General features: G+C 41.1%; 1 protein-coding gene across 4 annotated transcripts in view; it reads right to left on the reverse strand.

Moving 5' to 3' along the window:
- Positions 1 to 1,667: 1,667 nt before the first annotated feature.
- ORC3 (origin recognition complex subunit 3) overlaps positions 1,668 to 14,030 on the reverse strand; it is a 38,015-nt gene continuing 25,652 nt past the window's right edge. The window contains exons 15-20 of one of the 4 annotated variants that reach the window (XM_010404403.4): positions 12,645 to 12,727; positions 12,071 to 12,168; positions 11,032 to 11,173; positions 6,678 to 6,794; positions 5,555 to 5,634; positions 3,873 to 4,437 (exon numbers count right to left, since the gene is read on the reverse strand). In XM_010404403.4, coding sequence (XP_010402705.2) covers positions 4,332 to 4,437; positions 5,555 to 5,634; positions 6,678 to 6,794; positions 11,032 to 11,173; positions 12,071 to 12,168; positions 12,645 to 12,727 — 626 coding nt within the window. In that variant the 3' untranslated portion in view covers positions 3,873 to 4,331. Of the gene's footprint in view, positions 4,438 to 5,554; positions 5,635 to 6,677; positions 6,795 to 11,031; positions 11,297 to 12,070; positions 12,169 to 12,644; positions 12,731 to 14,030 lie in introns of those variants that run through there. The other 3 variants (XM_010404393.4, XM_010404411.4, XM_019288037.3) reach the window with 3 other exon arrangements.

Genomic DNA, 14,030 nt, shown 5'->3' on the forward strand with positions numbered 1-14,030 from the left:
AATTAACAGAGGAGTTTTAAGTTGAAGCTGGTACATGTACTCAGTAATTGGCTCATGCTGATGCTTACTTAACAGTATCAGAGAAACCCTGTGCTGAGCTCTGGTTCTTGGTGAACTCTTTCAGTTAGGAGTGAGATTGAAGGTGCAGAATTGGACAGACTGCCAAAGTATCGAGTATTTTCTGCTCACTTTCTTGAAACCTATCTTACCTAAATATTTGGATTATTTCTACTTTATTTTCAGAATCCCAAAAACGAGAAATCTCTGCTCTCTCAGAGACTCCCCTCTCAGGTCTTCTGTCACTGAAGATAAAACTACCAAGGGCTGCAATTTCTGTTGTCTGCCTTGGAGTCCTCAGTCCCTCTCCTTCCTGCTCCTCACTTTTTGACCTTTTATTAAGTTGCCTAGGCTAGGAAAATCCACTGCTTCTAGGTGGACCACCGTGCAAATTCTGGTATCCTGATATATCTCATGTATTTCCTGTGTTCTTATCTTTTCCTTTGGGATATTAGGATTTATAAATAAGAAGTGATGTCATGTTAGCACCTACCCATTCCTGTACTGCTCTAAAGTGATGCATAATAAACAGTCTTGTGGCAGATGAAAAGCATGGCACCGTAGGTGCTGATGTATCACAGCTGTGGTATGCCTAATTTGCGCCTGTTTTGGAAACAAGGTTGCATTCTTTGAAATTTTTCGTTTTTTAACCTGTCTTGGACTTCAAACTGGCTCATTTTCCTAATCTCAGTGCCAGTATCTGGTGTGATGAATCACACATGAAAGGCTTGTTCTAACAAGACACGTAATACTCTTCAGTAGGAAAATGGTTGACAGCTTGATGGCTGTTGAAAAAGTAGGGAAATTGGGGTGCTGTGAGGCGCTGGCTGGTGCTTTAAAACAAACCTGCTTTGCAGAGCCTTTTCAAAGGCTTTTGAGTCAAGGAGAAATGGGTACAATTCAGTAACTATGCACTGGCACTACACTTTGTGGTGCCCACGTGCAGAATATTTTAGCTATTTGTGTGTAACTGCAGTCTTACCCAAAAGCCACGCAAGCTGAGAACAGTTAATTGGAACTTAACAGAGTGAAACCAAAGATCTTGGTTAACCTGTTTTTAAGGTATTGATGTGTATATGTCTTTCCAAGCAGATCTGTTGCTGTGTACTTGAAAAGCAGCATGTGTTGATTTTTGTGTCTAGGCGTGAGAGCTTATAGCTGTGAGATGATTCAGCATTTTTCAAGGTTGCAAAGGAAGGAGATTCAAGCAATCTTGTGTGCTGATACTTGGGATTTGCTTGTGTGCTCTTGAACAGCATGACTAGTCACAGATTCTGCTTAGAAACTGCTTTGTGAAAGCTCTCTTCATTCCCGAGCTGGGAACTGGGAGGGATTTAAGCTTTCTGATTCCACAGTAGGGAGAAAAATGGAGGCTGGTAAAGTATTGAGTTTATGCTCATGTTAACCAGTGCTTGTGACTTTTGTGTTAGAAGTCATTCTCAGTGATGAAAAATGTGAGAATGAATGGCTTTTACAGGCACCTGGCCTATTTTTAGAGTTTATTGCTGTTGTAGGCTTCAAGATAAAAGAAAAATTACAAAGTTGGTCTTTGAAACCAGTAGTGCAGTAGTGTAAAGAGGTGTCAAAGAACAGCATCTTTAACTCTTAAGGGTTGGAAAATTATTTTAGTAAGAGTTAACTTGCATTCAGGTCTGGTTTTTGGCAGCAGTTCTGTTGAAAGATGTGGCTACCTAAGAATATGATACAGTTAGTTCAGAGGTGAGGCTTTACACTGTAAAAAGGGTTTCAGAACTACTACAGACACTGGCACTTTGGGGTTTTTTGGTCCTGTTTTCTTCAAGTGAACACTGCAGACAGTGAAGGTTTTCTGGAGTGTCTGCAAAAGGTTATTATTATGCAGACAGTTGTAGAATTTAATTTTTAATTTTCCAGTTGAAATCTGTATTTCAGCTAAGGTATGTAAGGATGTCTCAGTTGTTGCTGATGTTGGTTCCAGATTCAGTGATGTTTAAGCTCTTTCCAGGAAGGTAGGACTGATTGCAGAGTCCAGCTTCTGAAGAAAGAAAGGTGAACTAAATTAAATTTATGACCAGTTTAGTTTGTGTTTTTAACTGTTCAACCTTCATACCCTCCTTGCTGAAGAAGATGAAGCACCAAGTACAGAATTAAAGATTTGATTCTGAGAAACCGTATGTAGCACAGCAAATGTGACTTTAACCTTACAAACTTGTTATTAGTTAAAGGGAAGAAACAGCCATTATTAATTTTACTGTTTTAATGTCATGTTGCCTGCACATTTGGGGATTAAAGGCCACACACTGTTGAGGCTGGTTTCTCTTTATTTCGGAATGTTTTACCCTCCAGGGGTGTGAAAGTTACCTGGAGTAAGGTTAGCAGAGGGGTGGCAGGGGCCAGCTACACAGCAAAGCACTTGGCTCCCTCTCCTCTTACACATCAGAGACATTTGGTGCTGCTGCCTTTCATTTGTCAAGTGTGTTTTTGAGATAAATGGGGCGAGGTTCAGGATGGGGGGTGTCCAGCATTCCCCTCTGCTGAAATGTCTTGCTTTCCTCTGCTGCTAGAAAGCTGCTTGTATATGCTACTGAACAGGTCCCTGAGCTTGGGCTCCAGGGAAGAACAGGGGAATTTTTTACCTGTGTCTTGGAACTTTTGCAAGTGCTCCACTGTGATCCTAAAAATTTGAGCTCTTGAGGTTTTTGTCCTTGTTTCCCAAGTGGTGTGTTCAGGCAGCATCTGATAAGCTCCTCCTCCTCCCTCTCCTGAACTGTCTGGCAGCATTTAGAACCAGACTCTCACTTAGACACAGCAGGATGTGTTGCTGTGACTCTGCAATTACTGTAATTGGAAAACACACGACTCCTACCCTCTCTGAACATATTTAAAACAAGCCTGACATCTCTTACATCCATTCCTGGGGAAATGGCTGCATAAGTTACTGGTTCTTCTAACATGACTTCCCCTCTCCAGTGCAGCTCTGGTTTATGGAAATGATTTCATCCTCACAGCTCCAGGCTGAAATGCCAGTGCAACTAAGTAGGAGCATCTGGAGTCTAGTGATGGCTAAACAAGGGCAGCACTTCAATTCCTCAGTAGGCAAGTGAAGCCTGTAATCCTTTCTCAGTCTACTGAGGATGTCTGGAAGTTGTGGAGGTAGTCTTTTACAATAAAGCAATTACCACCCAACTTTGCAGCTGTCTGGGAGGGAGGAAGTCTGAACACCTCCCTTAACTGCAGCCCTTCCTAGGTGGTCGGGCTGCCCTGAAGTTCCTGCCCATACAGAGTGCTGCAATGCGCCTCTCACAGCCCCTGGCAGGGTTTATTGAAGCACAGCAGACACACTGCTCTGGAGGGCAATGCAGCTTTTCCCTTTTGGTTCCTAAAGGCTTTTCCCATGGTTGAGAAACAGGACGGAGTCAAGGAAAAAGGCTGGTCTGAGAAGGCTTTTTGAAAATTGATCATCAGATGAGCAATGCTTTTACATGCTCAGCCTCCACTGCCTTTCACACAGCTATTCCCTGTGCCTGCATGCAACACAAACCCTCGGCAGAGGGAGGTTACAACATCTGCTTTACGTGGGGATTTTCCTATCTTCCACCTGAGTGCACAAGTACTATGTACTCAGTCTATGCTGACACAAATTTCCCTAACAGCAAAAGTCAGCTAATACCCATCACCTTCACTAGAAAAAGGAAATTATTTAAGCAGTTAACTTTTGCTCTTACCAAAGAGCAAAACTTCATGTATTCGTAATTATTCTCTCCCCTTCTCTTCCTCAAGGAGTTTTTAGGGAGTTAGGACCAGTTTGGAAGAACACACAGCAGAGCCTGAACACAAAATTTGTTGTCTTCTTTAGCATACTTGTTTTATTTGTTTTTAAATCTAGTTCAGGGAGCTAGAAGGCATTTTATAATAATGACTCAAATCCTATCAGCTTATAAGGATGTTAATACTGCTTCATCACTTCTGTGGCCTACACAGCCAGTGCTGCCCGTTTGGCTTGCTAGCCTGAGTTGTATCAGGGGTCTGTTAAATATCACACATCAAAGAAGCCTGGAACTGGCACAACAATACAGTATTTGGAACACGAGCATTAATAGACCAGAACATTACACAGGGAAGATGAGCATTAAAAAACAACATCTCTATTCAAGCCTGTCCAGGCACTCAGAATGTATCTCTCAACATTCAGGCACCGCTGACTTTGACTCAGTATGCAAAGTTAGCGAGGAGTGGTGTAGTGGGAACACAGCCCTCGCTCTCCTGGGAAGGTTTACTGGCACCTTGGTGGCACATTAACAGCCTCCCCATGTCAGCCTTGCCACGTGGTCAGTCTTCTGCTTGCTGGGCTTTATGAAGCCCAGGAGCTCCAGTTCAGAAACAGCTCGAATAAAGCGAGCACTGGACATGTGGTGAAGGAAACCAAGTACACTTTTTATGACACAGTGACAGAGACACTGTTCTCTTCTAGGAGGGCAAGATTTCTAAGTCAGGGTAAGCACAGATTACACAACGTGTTGCACAATAAAATTGCTGGAAATAAGGGCAGAGCACGAGTTGCCTACAGAAGCACAAATTTTCAATCTGATCAGTACTTCTGCCACATGCATACAACGTGACAGCAAAGGAAGAGTTCTTTTTCCCACTGCTGAGAGAAGCTTAAAGCCTACAAACATACCAATTATGCGGCGTCTCACAAGAATTTATACTTTTATGTCCCTTGACAAAAAAATGGATAGATAATTATGGAGATTTCTTCTGAGGTTTCACAGCACCACCTTCTCCTTACTTTTTATTTGCTCTGCCTTTCTTGCTGCCTGCCTGACATACAGGTTTATATTCCTGAGTTACAGAATTTAATTTATTGTGAGTGACAATTAACAGTGGAGCCTGTAAAAAAGGAAAGCCGGGAAAGCCAGGTATAGTATTAGAGCATATAATCATCCTTCTTTTAGTTAAGTCTTTTTTGGTACAACTATTCATTTCTTCTCTGTAGCAGCACTACTGCTGAAGCCATGAGTTTTGGTTCTAATGCTCATCTATTAAATATTTTTTAGACCTCAGTTCAGGATCAGGACAAAGTAAGGAGCAGACCGGGTGTCCTGTGGAAACGAAGTTCTCAGCTCTAAGGTACTAGAACATAATAAACTACTGCTTCTGTTTCTCCATCTGCTCTCTAGGTCACAGCCCCCTTTCCATCTGTTCCCCAGTAATGCTCTACCCCTATCTAGCAGCCATACCAACTCTGATGATTATATCAGTTTCAACTTGTTTTATGAACTTTTGGTTCTGTTTCAGACCCAAACAACTCCTATAGACAAAAGCTGCTCTCTTACCACACCACTCCCAGCCCAACTATTTCAACTGATCTATTTCTTAGACACTTTCAGTACATTAAGACTGTTTAAGTTTTCTGAAATTAGTTAATTAGGGCACATGAAACTGTATTTTAAAACCCCTGGTTCATAAATCCTGTAAGCTTTTCAATGGCAAGCTTGAGAGAAATGAGAAAGGATACTGGATAGTATCATCCACCTGGTCTGAGGAAGCTGCATCTGCATTTGGTTCCTCAGCTGCCATCACCACAGTTGAGAAAGCCTAGAAAGGGAAAAACAGCACAGATTTATTCCAGTTCATAGACAGACAGATACAAAATAGTGAGCTCTGAGCTGAAAGCTATCATTCAGGGGCAGTAAGATCTTGCAAGGAGAACTCTGTGAGCGTGTCAGTTCAGCAGCAATTGAAGAGCAAGCAAGGTACATATTACCATGGCAATACAAAATGCAAGACATCACTCTGTGAACTCACGTGCCTGCATTTTAAATCTCAAACAGTTCCGGGTCCTGACCCATTCTCAGAGAAACTACAGAACTGAAAAAATATTCTCAAAGTGAGACTGCTTAAATATTCTGGGGAAGTGATAGAGGTAAGTTGGCTGTGAAGAAATCTTTAAAACTGAGGGACAGCAAGAGTCTGGATAGAAATATACAATACACAAGCAAGACAGCAGCAAACAGAACACACTTGGAACAAGTAAAAAAGAGTATCCTCTAAACTGCAGGTAGTTGAACTACAGAGTTTCTTGCAGAGGATGCTGTGGTTACTAAAATGTACTGGTAATGACATCCAGGTAGGTTTACAAAATACAGAAGAAGCACTCAAGTTCAGGAAACTTTAGAACCGAAGTGTGATTGTTAGCCACGGAGACTTTATCACATTAATGTATGTTCTCTTCCTATACTACCTCTTCTCTTGGCTACAGTATGAGACAGGTTATCAAGCTAGAATGACCCGTGCTTTTCCCTGGCAAAAGCATTCTCTCCAAGAGCCCCACTTGCCTGTTTCTGTAAAAGTGTCACAGAATACTTAAAAACAAAAAAGAAATGCCAATTTTTAAGCACAAAATCTGATCTGTGCAGAGCATAAAACAGAAGCGAAACAGTTTCACCACAGAATAACAGAGCTGGAAATAAATGATTCACAATAGAGCATTACTTATTTGAGTTACTGTGGGTACTGTGGACCATGGTATGCAATGATTTAAGCTGTCAAAAGGGGCACTAAAGAAAAGCAGACATGCAGCAGAAAGATAAATCAGAATACTGAAAGCAGGTAAAGGTACTGTTTGCATCATCACATACCTCTAACCAATCAACGAGATTAATCAATCTGCCACACTCCAAATGAAGCTTATACACTATGCATATGTCAGGGGCTTTATTAGAAATGCCTCCTCCATCACATTTCAAAGCTTGATTCTGATGAAAAAAAATTGAAGGCAGTAATGGTCAGTGTTTAATCTTGAGCAATTTTAAGGGCTAGATAAAGCATTATTTCAGGTAATTCAGATAGTAGGTATTTTAAGCAAATGTTTACTGTTTGTGTGTTTAATGGCAAGTTGATGGTACAAAGAAAAAAACCAACAAACAGGAAAATAAGAAAGCATACCATCAAAAAAACCCCAACAAAACCCCACACACCTACTTCACTCCTGGTGTTCCTTCAGTAACTTCATACACTTACGCAGCATCTACTGGAATGAGTGATTATCTGATTATGCTTTTATGCACTTTTTTGCTAGTTCTATTTACATATGAGAGAAATAGTCAGTTTTATGGACTCAAGAGAAGATACAAGTCATGATTTGCCATGTAGAAAATAGGAAAGTATCCTTTTCCCCCTGCTCCCTTGAAAGGAAGACTTAGTACAGATCTGTTGTATGTCCTGAAAATCATAATTGCTTCTCTCATCTCAAGAGTTTTATCTTTGAAATGTAACAATCATTTATCTCTGGCAAACTCAGCATCTATAAAGGCAAAAATCTAATTTCTCACAAAGTATTCTACACTGCAGGAAATTCATAGAATTGTTAAGGTTGGAAAAGCCCTTTAAGATCATCTGAGTCCAATGATTAACCCAGCACTGCCAAGGCCACCATTAAACTATTTTCTTTACTGCCACATCTACATGTCTTTTAAAATCTCACCAGAGATGGTGAGTCCACAACTTCCCTGGGCAGCCTGTTCCAATGCTGCTTCCTTCCAAGAAGAAATTTTTCCAAATATGCAACCTAAACCTCCCTTGGTGGAACTTGAGGCCATTTCCTCTTGTCCTGTCATGGATTCCCTGGGAGAAGAAGCCAACCCCCAGCTGGCTACAATCTCCTTTCAGGCAGTTGTAGAGAGTGATAAGGTCCCTCCTGAGCCTCCTTTTCTCCAGGCTAAACACCCCCAGCTCCCTCAGCTGCTCCTTACAGGACGCTTCACCAGCTGCGTTGCCCTTCTCTGGACACCCTCCAGCACCTCAATGTTCTTTTTAAAGTGAGGGGCCCAGAACACAGCACTCGAGGTGTGGCCTCACCAGTGCTGAGTACAGGGGGACAATCCCTGCCCTGGTCCTGCTGGCCACACTACTGCTGATACAGGCCAGGTGCCACTGACCTTCCTGACCACCTGGGCACATGCTGGCTCATGTTCAGCCGCTCTCGACCAGCATCCCCAGGTCCTTTTCTGCTGGGCAGATTTCCAGCCCCTTGGATTCAGGTCATCAGCACTGAACCATTTACTTGGGAAGTTAAAAAGCCACTCGAGCCAGAGGCAAAACCCCCTGTACAGCTGGAGAAATTGACGGCATTTCATTTCAGTTTCATGCACTCTAAGAAGTCAGCTGTCTTAACATGAAAACAACCACTGATCATTCCTTTCAGCTCATGTAAGTTTTTTTCTGAAATGCTTTCATATGCTAGTAAAATATACAATCTACTTTTGGGAAGTTATTAAGCTGTAGCAATGACAGACACCTTCAAAAGAAAAATGTTTTTCAAGATAGGAAAGAAGGCTAGGCAAAGAATGTAACTTTGCTCAAGAATCTCTAGTTTACCCATAGATCTCAATCCCTGCAATTTTTGAGACTCTGCTCCAGTTTGGACTCTGGTACTTATGAGACATTTCACAATTTCCAGTACACCTAGCAATTTTCAAGTTTATTTACTCTCTACAAGGAACATAAAAAGCTGTAGACCTTAGGTTAATATCTCTCAGTTCATTACAAGATGGTTTCCAGAAAAATTCAGAGCAATATGGCTAACTCAAAATATTACAATGCAGACATTAGTTTATCAGACTGTAACTCAGGAGTGTACCATAATAGTGTCAAATACTCCTGTGTTAGTACCTGGCACACATGAGGTTACACTTCTGGCTGATCTAGATCTAGTGGCTCACCACTGCCCAGAAGGACAACACTACGCCCTTCTCTTTTCCCCTCTCTTACTGCACCCAGCTCTGTGGTTTCCTACTACTCACCCAGGTGCCACCCTGGCAATGCTGGACACTTTGCACTGATTTTCTAATTTTAAGGTCAAGACAGTTATCACAACCAAGACAGGATGCAACTTCCAGAGCAACTGCACACTCCTGGAACAGGTTCATCTGTAGAAATTAGTATCTAGCTGGGTCACACACAAGTGCTGAGAGTGATCCAGGAAGATACTCCTGATGGGCACTGCGGGGTCTGTGCCAGCACCTGAGAGAACCCAGCCTCCCTTGTGATCACTGGGCCAAGCCTCTGCAGTGCAGCCGGAGGGAGCCGCAGCTACCAGCAGGGAAACCTCCCCTTCCTGAGGCTGCAGCACACGTGTGGTCCCAAGAGAAATAACCAGGCTGACAAGCAGGAAGCTGCCCTAGAATGAGCAGCCAGTTGTGAAACCATCTGCACAGCACAGAGGTGCTGCTCCCAAAAGAACAGAACAGGAGTGGGAGCAACCCAGAACACTGCTGATGAGGAAATGCTCTTGCCTGACCCTGCTCCAAGGCTAGACAGAGGATACACTCATACCTTGCTCTGAAATCAATGCTGTGATCCCAAGGACCAAATCCTCTTTCCCTAACATGGGAGCTGGTATCCCAAGTTTCAGCTTGTTCAGTTTTCAAGGGATCAGTGAAAACAGAATGATACTGTGTTTGGTGCAGTTTTTTTGGGTTCTCTTCTCCCCCACCTCCATAAATATAACCCTCGGTTCATGTTTTGCTAAATAAGTAACTGGACTGGACTCCTGTAAAGCAATGCATCACATATTATGGTACTCGACTGAAGCTCTTTTCTGTACTGGCCCTCTGGAAGGAACAGTTCTGGAGAACTCTGCTCTGGTCACGGCGCAGAAAAATACAAACCACACAAAAGTTGTAGACAGAAAAAATACTTGACTCACATGGATTAAAATGCTAAGCAAGGTACTCAGCCAATACTGCTCCTGTTAGAAACTATGCCAAAAATTCACAGTCTTCTCAGAAAACATTGGAAATATGTTAAAGCATGTCCAAGTACAAAGTACAGGATGACAGAGAGCTTTAAATCTGGTCAACTCATCACAGAGAAAAGAATACTTATTAAACACATTGGTAGTTAGATCTTCCTAGCTGTCCTAGTCTATATTTTTACACAACTTCTAAAAATATAAATTACTGAGGTTCATATTAGGTTTCTTTAATGGTAACTTGCTAACTACTGTTTTCACAAATAAGCTCTGTAAGTGGTTTCAGTAATAACTCCTGCACACAGCAAAACTGATAACCCTCATTCAAATCAAGGACAGTGCCAACAAACCCAATACAAATCAGGTTGTAGATTTCAGAGGCTGATCTTTATGGTTCCTGGTAAGTGTTGGCTTTGACTCAAATAGCACATTACTCAGATACAGCTACAACCAATAGTTCCTTCAAAATTATGATCAGTTTTTAAAGAAAAATGTTAGGGCATAAGAACAACTTCAAGTACCACCTATAATAAAGGACAAAAAGAAATGTATGTTCACTCCTTTTCCAAATCCTAGTCTATTTTTTCTTCTGGTCATCCTGTCAGTTTGACTTACGAAAGAAGTGGAATATAGTCTGCTTTTCTCTTCTAGAAAAGGGAAGGGTTAGGCTGATAGAATCAAGGACAATCCTTTTCTTGGACTCAGAAAACATAGGATATCAATACATAACAAGTATGAAAATAAAATTACCAAGAAAAACAAAGGACTCAGTTAAATATGCTGTATTTAAGCTATTTTAATGTTATGATTCCACCTGAAGTCTTTACCTTGCAGCTAATCTACATAGTGAGGACTGAGCACCAGCCCTATAAAGAAAGTTTCTGGAAAGAGTAACAGACACTGTATTTTTCCCATGGACAGTCATCCCAATTGTAATGGAGGACAAAATTACCTTCCTGATACATTTACAGAAGAAAGAAAATATCATGGCTAGAATACGCTCTGGAAAATGGATTCCTCCTACAGAATTCTTTCCAGAATTACCTTCTTTATTTCAGCCAGACAGATTCCCCAGCTCTTTGAACAAAGTCCCCAGTTGCTTATCAGCACTTGCTAGCTCTCTGCAAAACAGCTGAATATGTGCCAAGCTTCATGAAACAGCAAAACTCAGCCTTGCACACCATCCTCACACAGCCTTCCAGAACCACCCTGGCACCACAAACAGCCCACTTGTTTCTTACCTTCAGGTACCAGTGTGGGTTATTTAAAGCTGTGTGCAGCGCCGTCCTGGGGGCAGCATTCAGGTGCCCTCGGAGAACAGTGGCTGCGTTGAAATACATGATCTCATGCAGGGTTCTGTGGTCTGCAGGAACAAGGTATTTTCTGGAAAAGCAGGAGGTATGGGGGGAGTGGTGGAGACACAAGCTTCAGCTTAAGGGAAACAACAGAAGTCTGCTGCAGTCAGACTACAAAAATGCATGTTTCCCAATCAGTACTGAAAAATCTCTGCAAAACAAGATGAACAGCACTGAAATAAACTTTTAAGCAGAGAAGTCTGTTATTATCAACTCTACATCTAATGGACTTAGCATGGAACTCTAGCTGGGACACTGACAAATTAAAAATAAGGGCAGCAGCTACAGTGCTAACCCAGTCAAGCGCTCCACAGATCTTGCTTATCTATCTCAAGGACTCATCATGAGTCTCTGCTCATCTTTGTCTTCCTATCTGAAGCTTTTTGCTTGGCACAGTCATACTTCTGTTGGCTTCTCTGCCTCCCCCCCACCCTCTATAATTAACAAGTGCCTTCATCTCTGCCCCCACCACAACAAGCCTTTCACATTTTCCACTACAGAGCTGCCTCCAAAACTGTATCTGCTATGGGTTGCTCACCAAAACAGTTCCCAAAATGGACAGGATATCACACTTGACATCTGTACAGTTTCATAAGTAGAACAGATCAGCAAAGATTAGGGTAAAGACTTTTGACTTTATTTTGCCACTTACACCCACTCCTCCCTCAACAGTGTCTCAGTAGCCAAAGTAGGTTGGTCAATTCGTATCCTAATTATTTCAACTGATCTATTGAAAAAGAGGTGCGGGTTTTTTTTGGTTTTTTTAGTTATTATTTTTAGAATCCTCAAAGAAAGAATAGGAAGGGAAAGAAAAAGTGTGCCACAGGGACTGAGACACAATTTCGACAAGATTAACATGTTAGTAAAATTTCATTTGCAACTTGTGGTGCAAACTAATGCAGGAATATAAAACAGGAAGGCTCACCTTACAAGACTGTCTATATAGTCAACAACTTCAAAACGAAGCATTTCAAACTTTGTCAGTTTCTTAGACCTTCTTGATTCCTTCAACTCCAACAAAGTCTTTAAAAAAAAGTGGTGCATAAGACTACATGGGAGGCAGTTATTCTCTGGAGAACACAATCTACATGTTTAGCATGTATAATTAATTTTTGCTGGCATGTTCTCACTGATGATGTTTGAAATGTAATCATGCAGTTATTTTTATTTAGGCCAATGTATTCAGTTCTCAAACCCGTAGGAGTTTGAGAATTTCAAAGAAATATGTTTAGGCGAAATGTCTAAATTACAAGTTAAATAAAAAGAAAACACATCTAATTTGCATTTTAAAATCCTGGTTTATGATAGATATTTTCTGTAATTTTCTATGTGTCAGGAAGGCCTGAAATACATAGTTGGTACTTATTCATTCATTTTTAAGATGAGACACTCACACACAACCCTTTACTTAGAGCTCCAGCAAGCTGGGAAGAACTAACCATGAACATTTTAAAACATTAATTTAAGGAACCAGTCAGTAAAGCCTAGGCAGGCCTAACCTTCTGAAGGTGATAAAGGTCTGTCTTCTTCTGGAGCTCCTTTTGTGACGATACGGACACATCTCGTTCTTGGGAAGCTTCTGCTACTAGAACAAAACTAATGTTTGATATGTGGGGTAATTTTTTCCTACACAAACCTCCTAACCCAAGCAATCTTAGAAGTACTCAGTAGTTACTTGTTCACATAGACCCAACCACAGGCAGTTTTTGGGTCTTGCATCTTGTAAAAGACTGTTAAAAAAGGAGTCTGCAGTGCAACTTAGCCAACAGCGATTAAATAACAGAATCAATTCAGCCCTGAGCAAAGGCCCAGCACAAGCCCTGCACATCGCTTTAATTCTGTTTAGGCCTTCCTAAGTCTCCTAAGTCATACTCTCAACATTTATAAACTGGACAGATTAGTGCTAAGTACTACTGATGCTTTTGGTGTCTTCAAAAACCCACATGCTGCATTTTTTTTCCCTTCTCATGTGCAGAAAAATACTGAGTAAGAAACGAGTTCCCCCTACATAACCCAGAAAATGCAACCAGAGCAGCAAACAGAAACATGCTGAGGTATTTCATTGCGCCGTTTTGTCATCACCTTAATTTAGAACAAAATTTCATCTTCATGGACATGTAGTTTGTTGATCAATTGCACCAATTACTAGTAATTTTTAGGTAAAAACAAAGAAGCAGAATCCCAAAGCAGAATCAATGCTAGGACGAGTGATAATCAAAACAAAAGGGATCTAGATTTCTTGCCTTACTTAAGAGGATGGCAGATGGAGATTTCACCCACACATCACAGGTAAAGCTCTATCAGCAGTGACAATCATGATATTTAAAAGCTTTTTGGTGACCTGCAGAGAACAATTTGGTATCTTCCAGGGTCCTGTGGACATTTGTGAGAGTACTGAAGACTTCAAATCAGAGAACTTCCTCTCCACTAGTACACCAATATGTTTTTTTTATTTTACAAATCCTTCAGCTCAAAATAGACTGAATGTGAAGACATTTTGTTTGTTCAAGCTTCATTTTATGTTCTTCAGTTCATTAGGCAGTCAGGACAATGGACTTTGTTGTTTGTTATAAAAAAATAGTATTTTGGACTATCCTTTCACTCTAGGGGCTCTGTCGGCAATTTGAGTACATCAAATTCTTGGCAGACTTCTGAAAACTCCCACTGAAGATCAATACCATCACAAAAATATAAAGTAAGTTCTCTAACCCAGCAATCTATTAATGTACAGTGTATCTTAACTTCCCCTTCTCACTTTTCCTTTGGAGCTTAAATCCACTTTGAAAACAAAGATCTTTCATGCATACAGCAGACCTTCTCCACTTTAAAACCATCTTCAAGTCCTAAGTGAAAATAAATACTGTCTTTGCTTTATAGTTCTGCAA

The sequence above is a fragment of the Corvus cornix genome, chromosome 3 (genome assembly GCF_000738735.6).
Source record: "Corvus cornix cornix isolate S_Up_H32 chromosome 3, ASM73873v5, whole genome shotgun sequence".
Classification (NCBI taxonomy): Eukaryota; Metazoa; Chordata; class Aves; order Passeriformes; family Corvidae; genus Corvus; species Corvus cornix.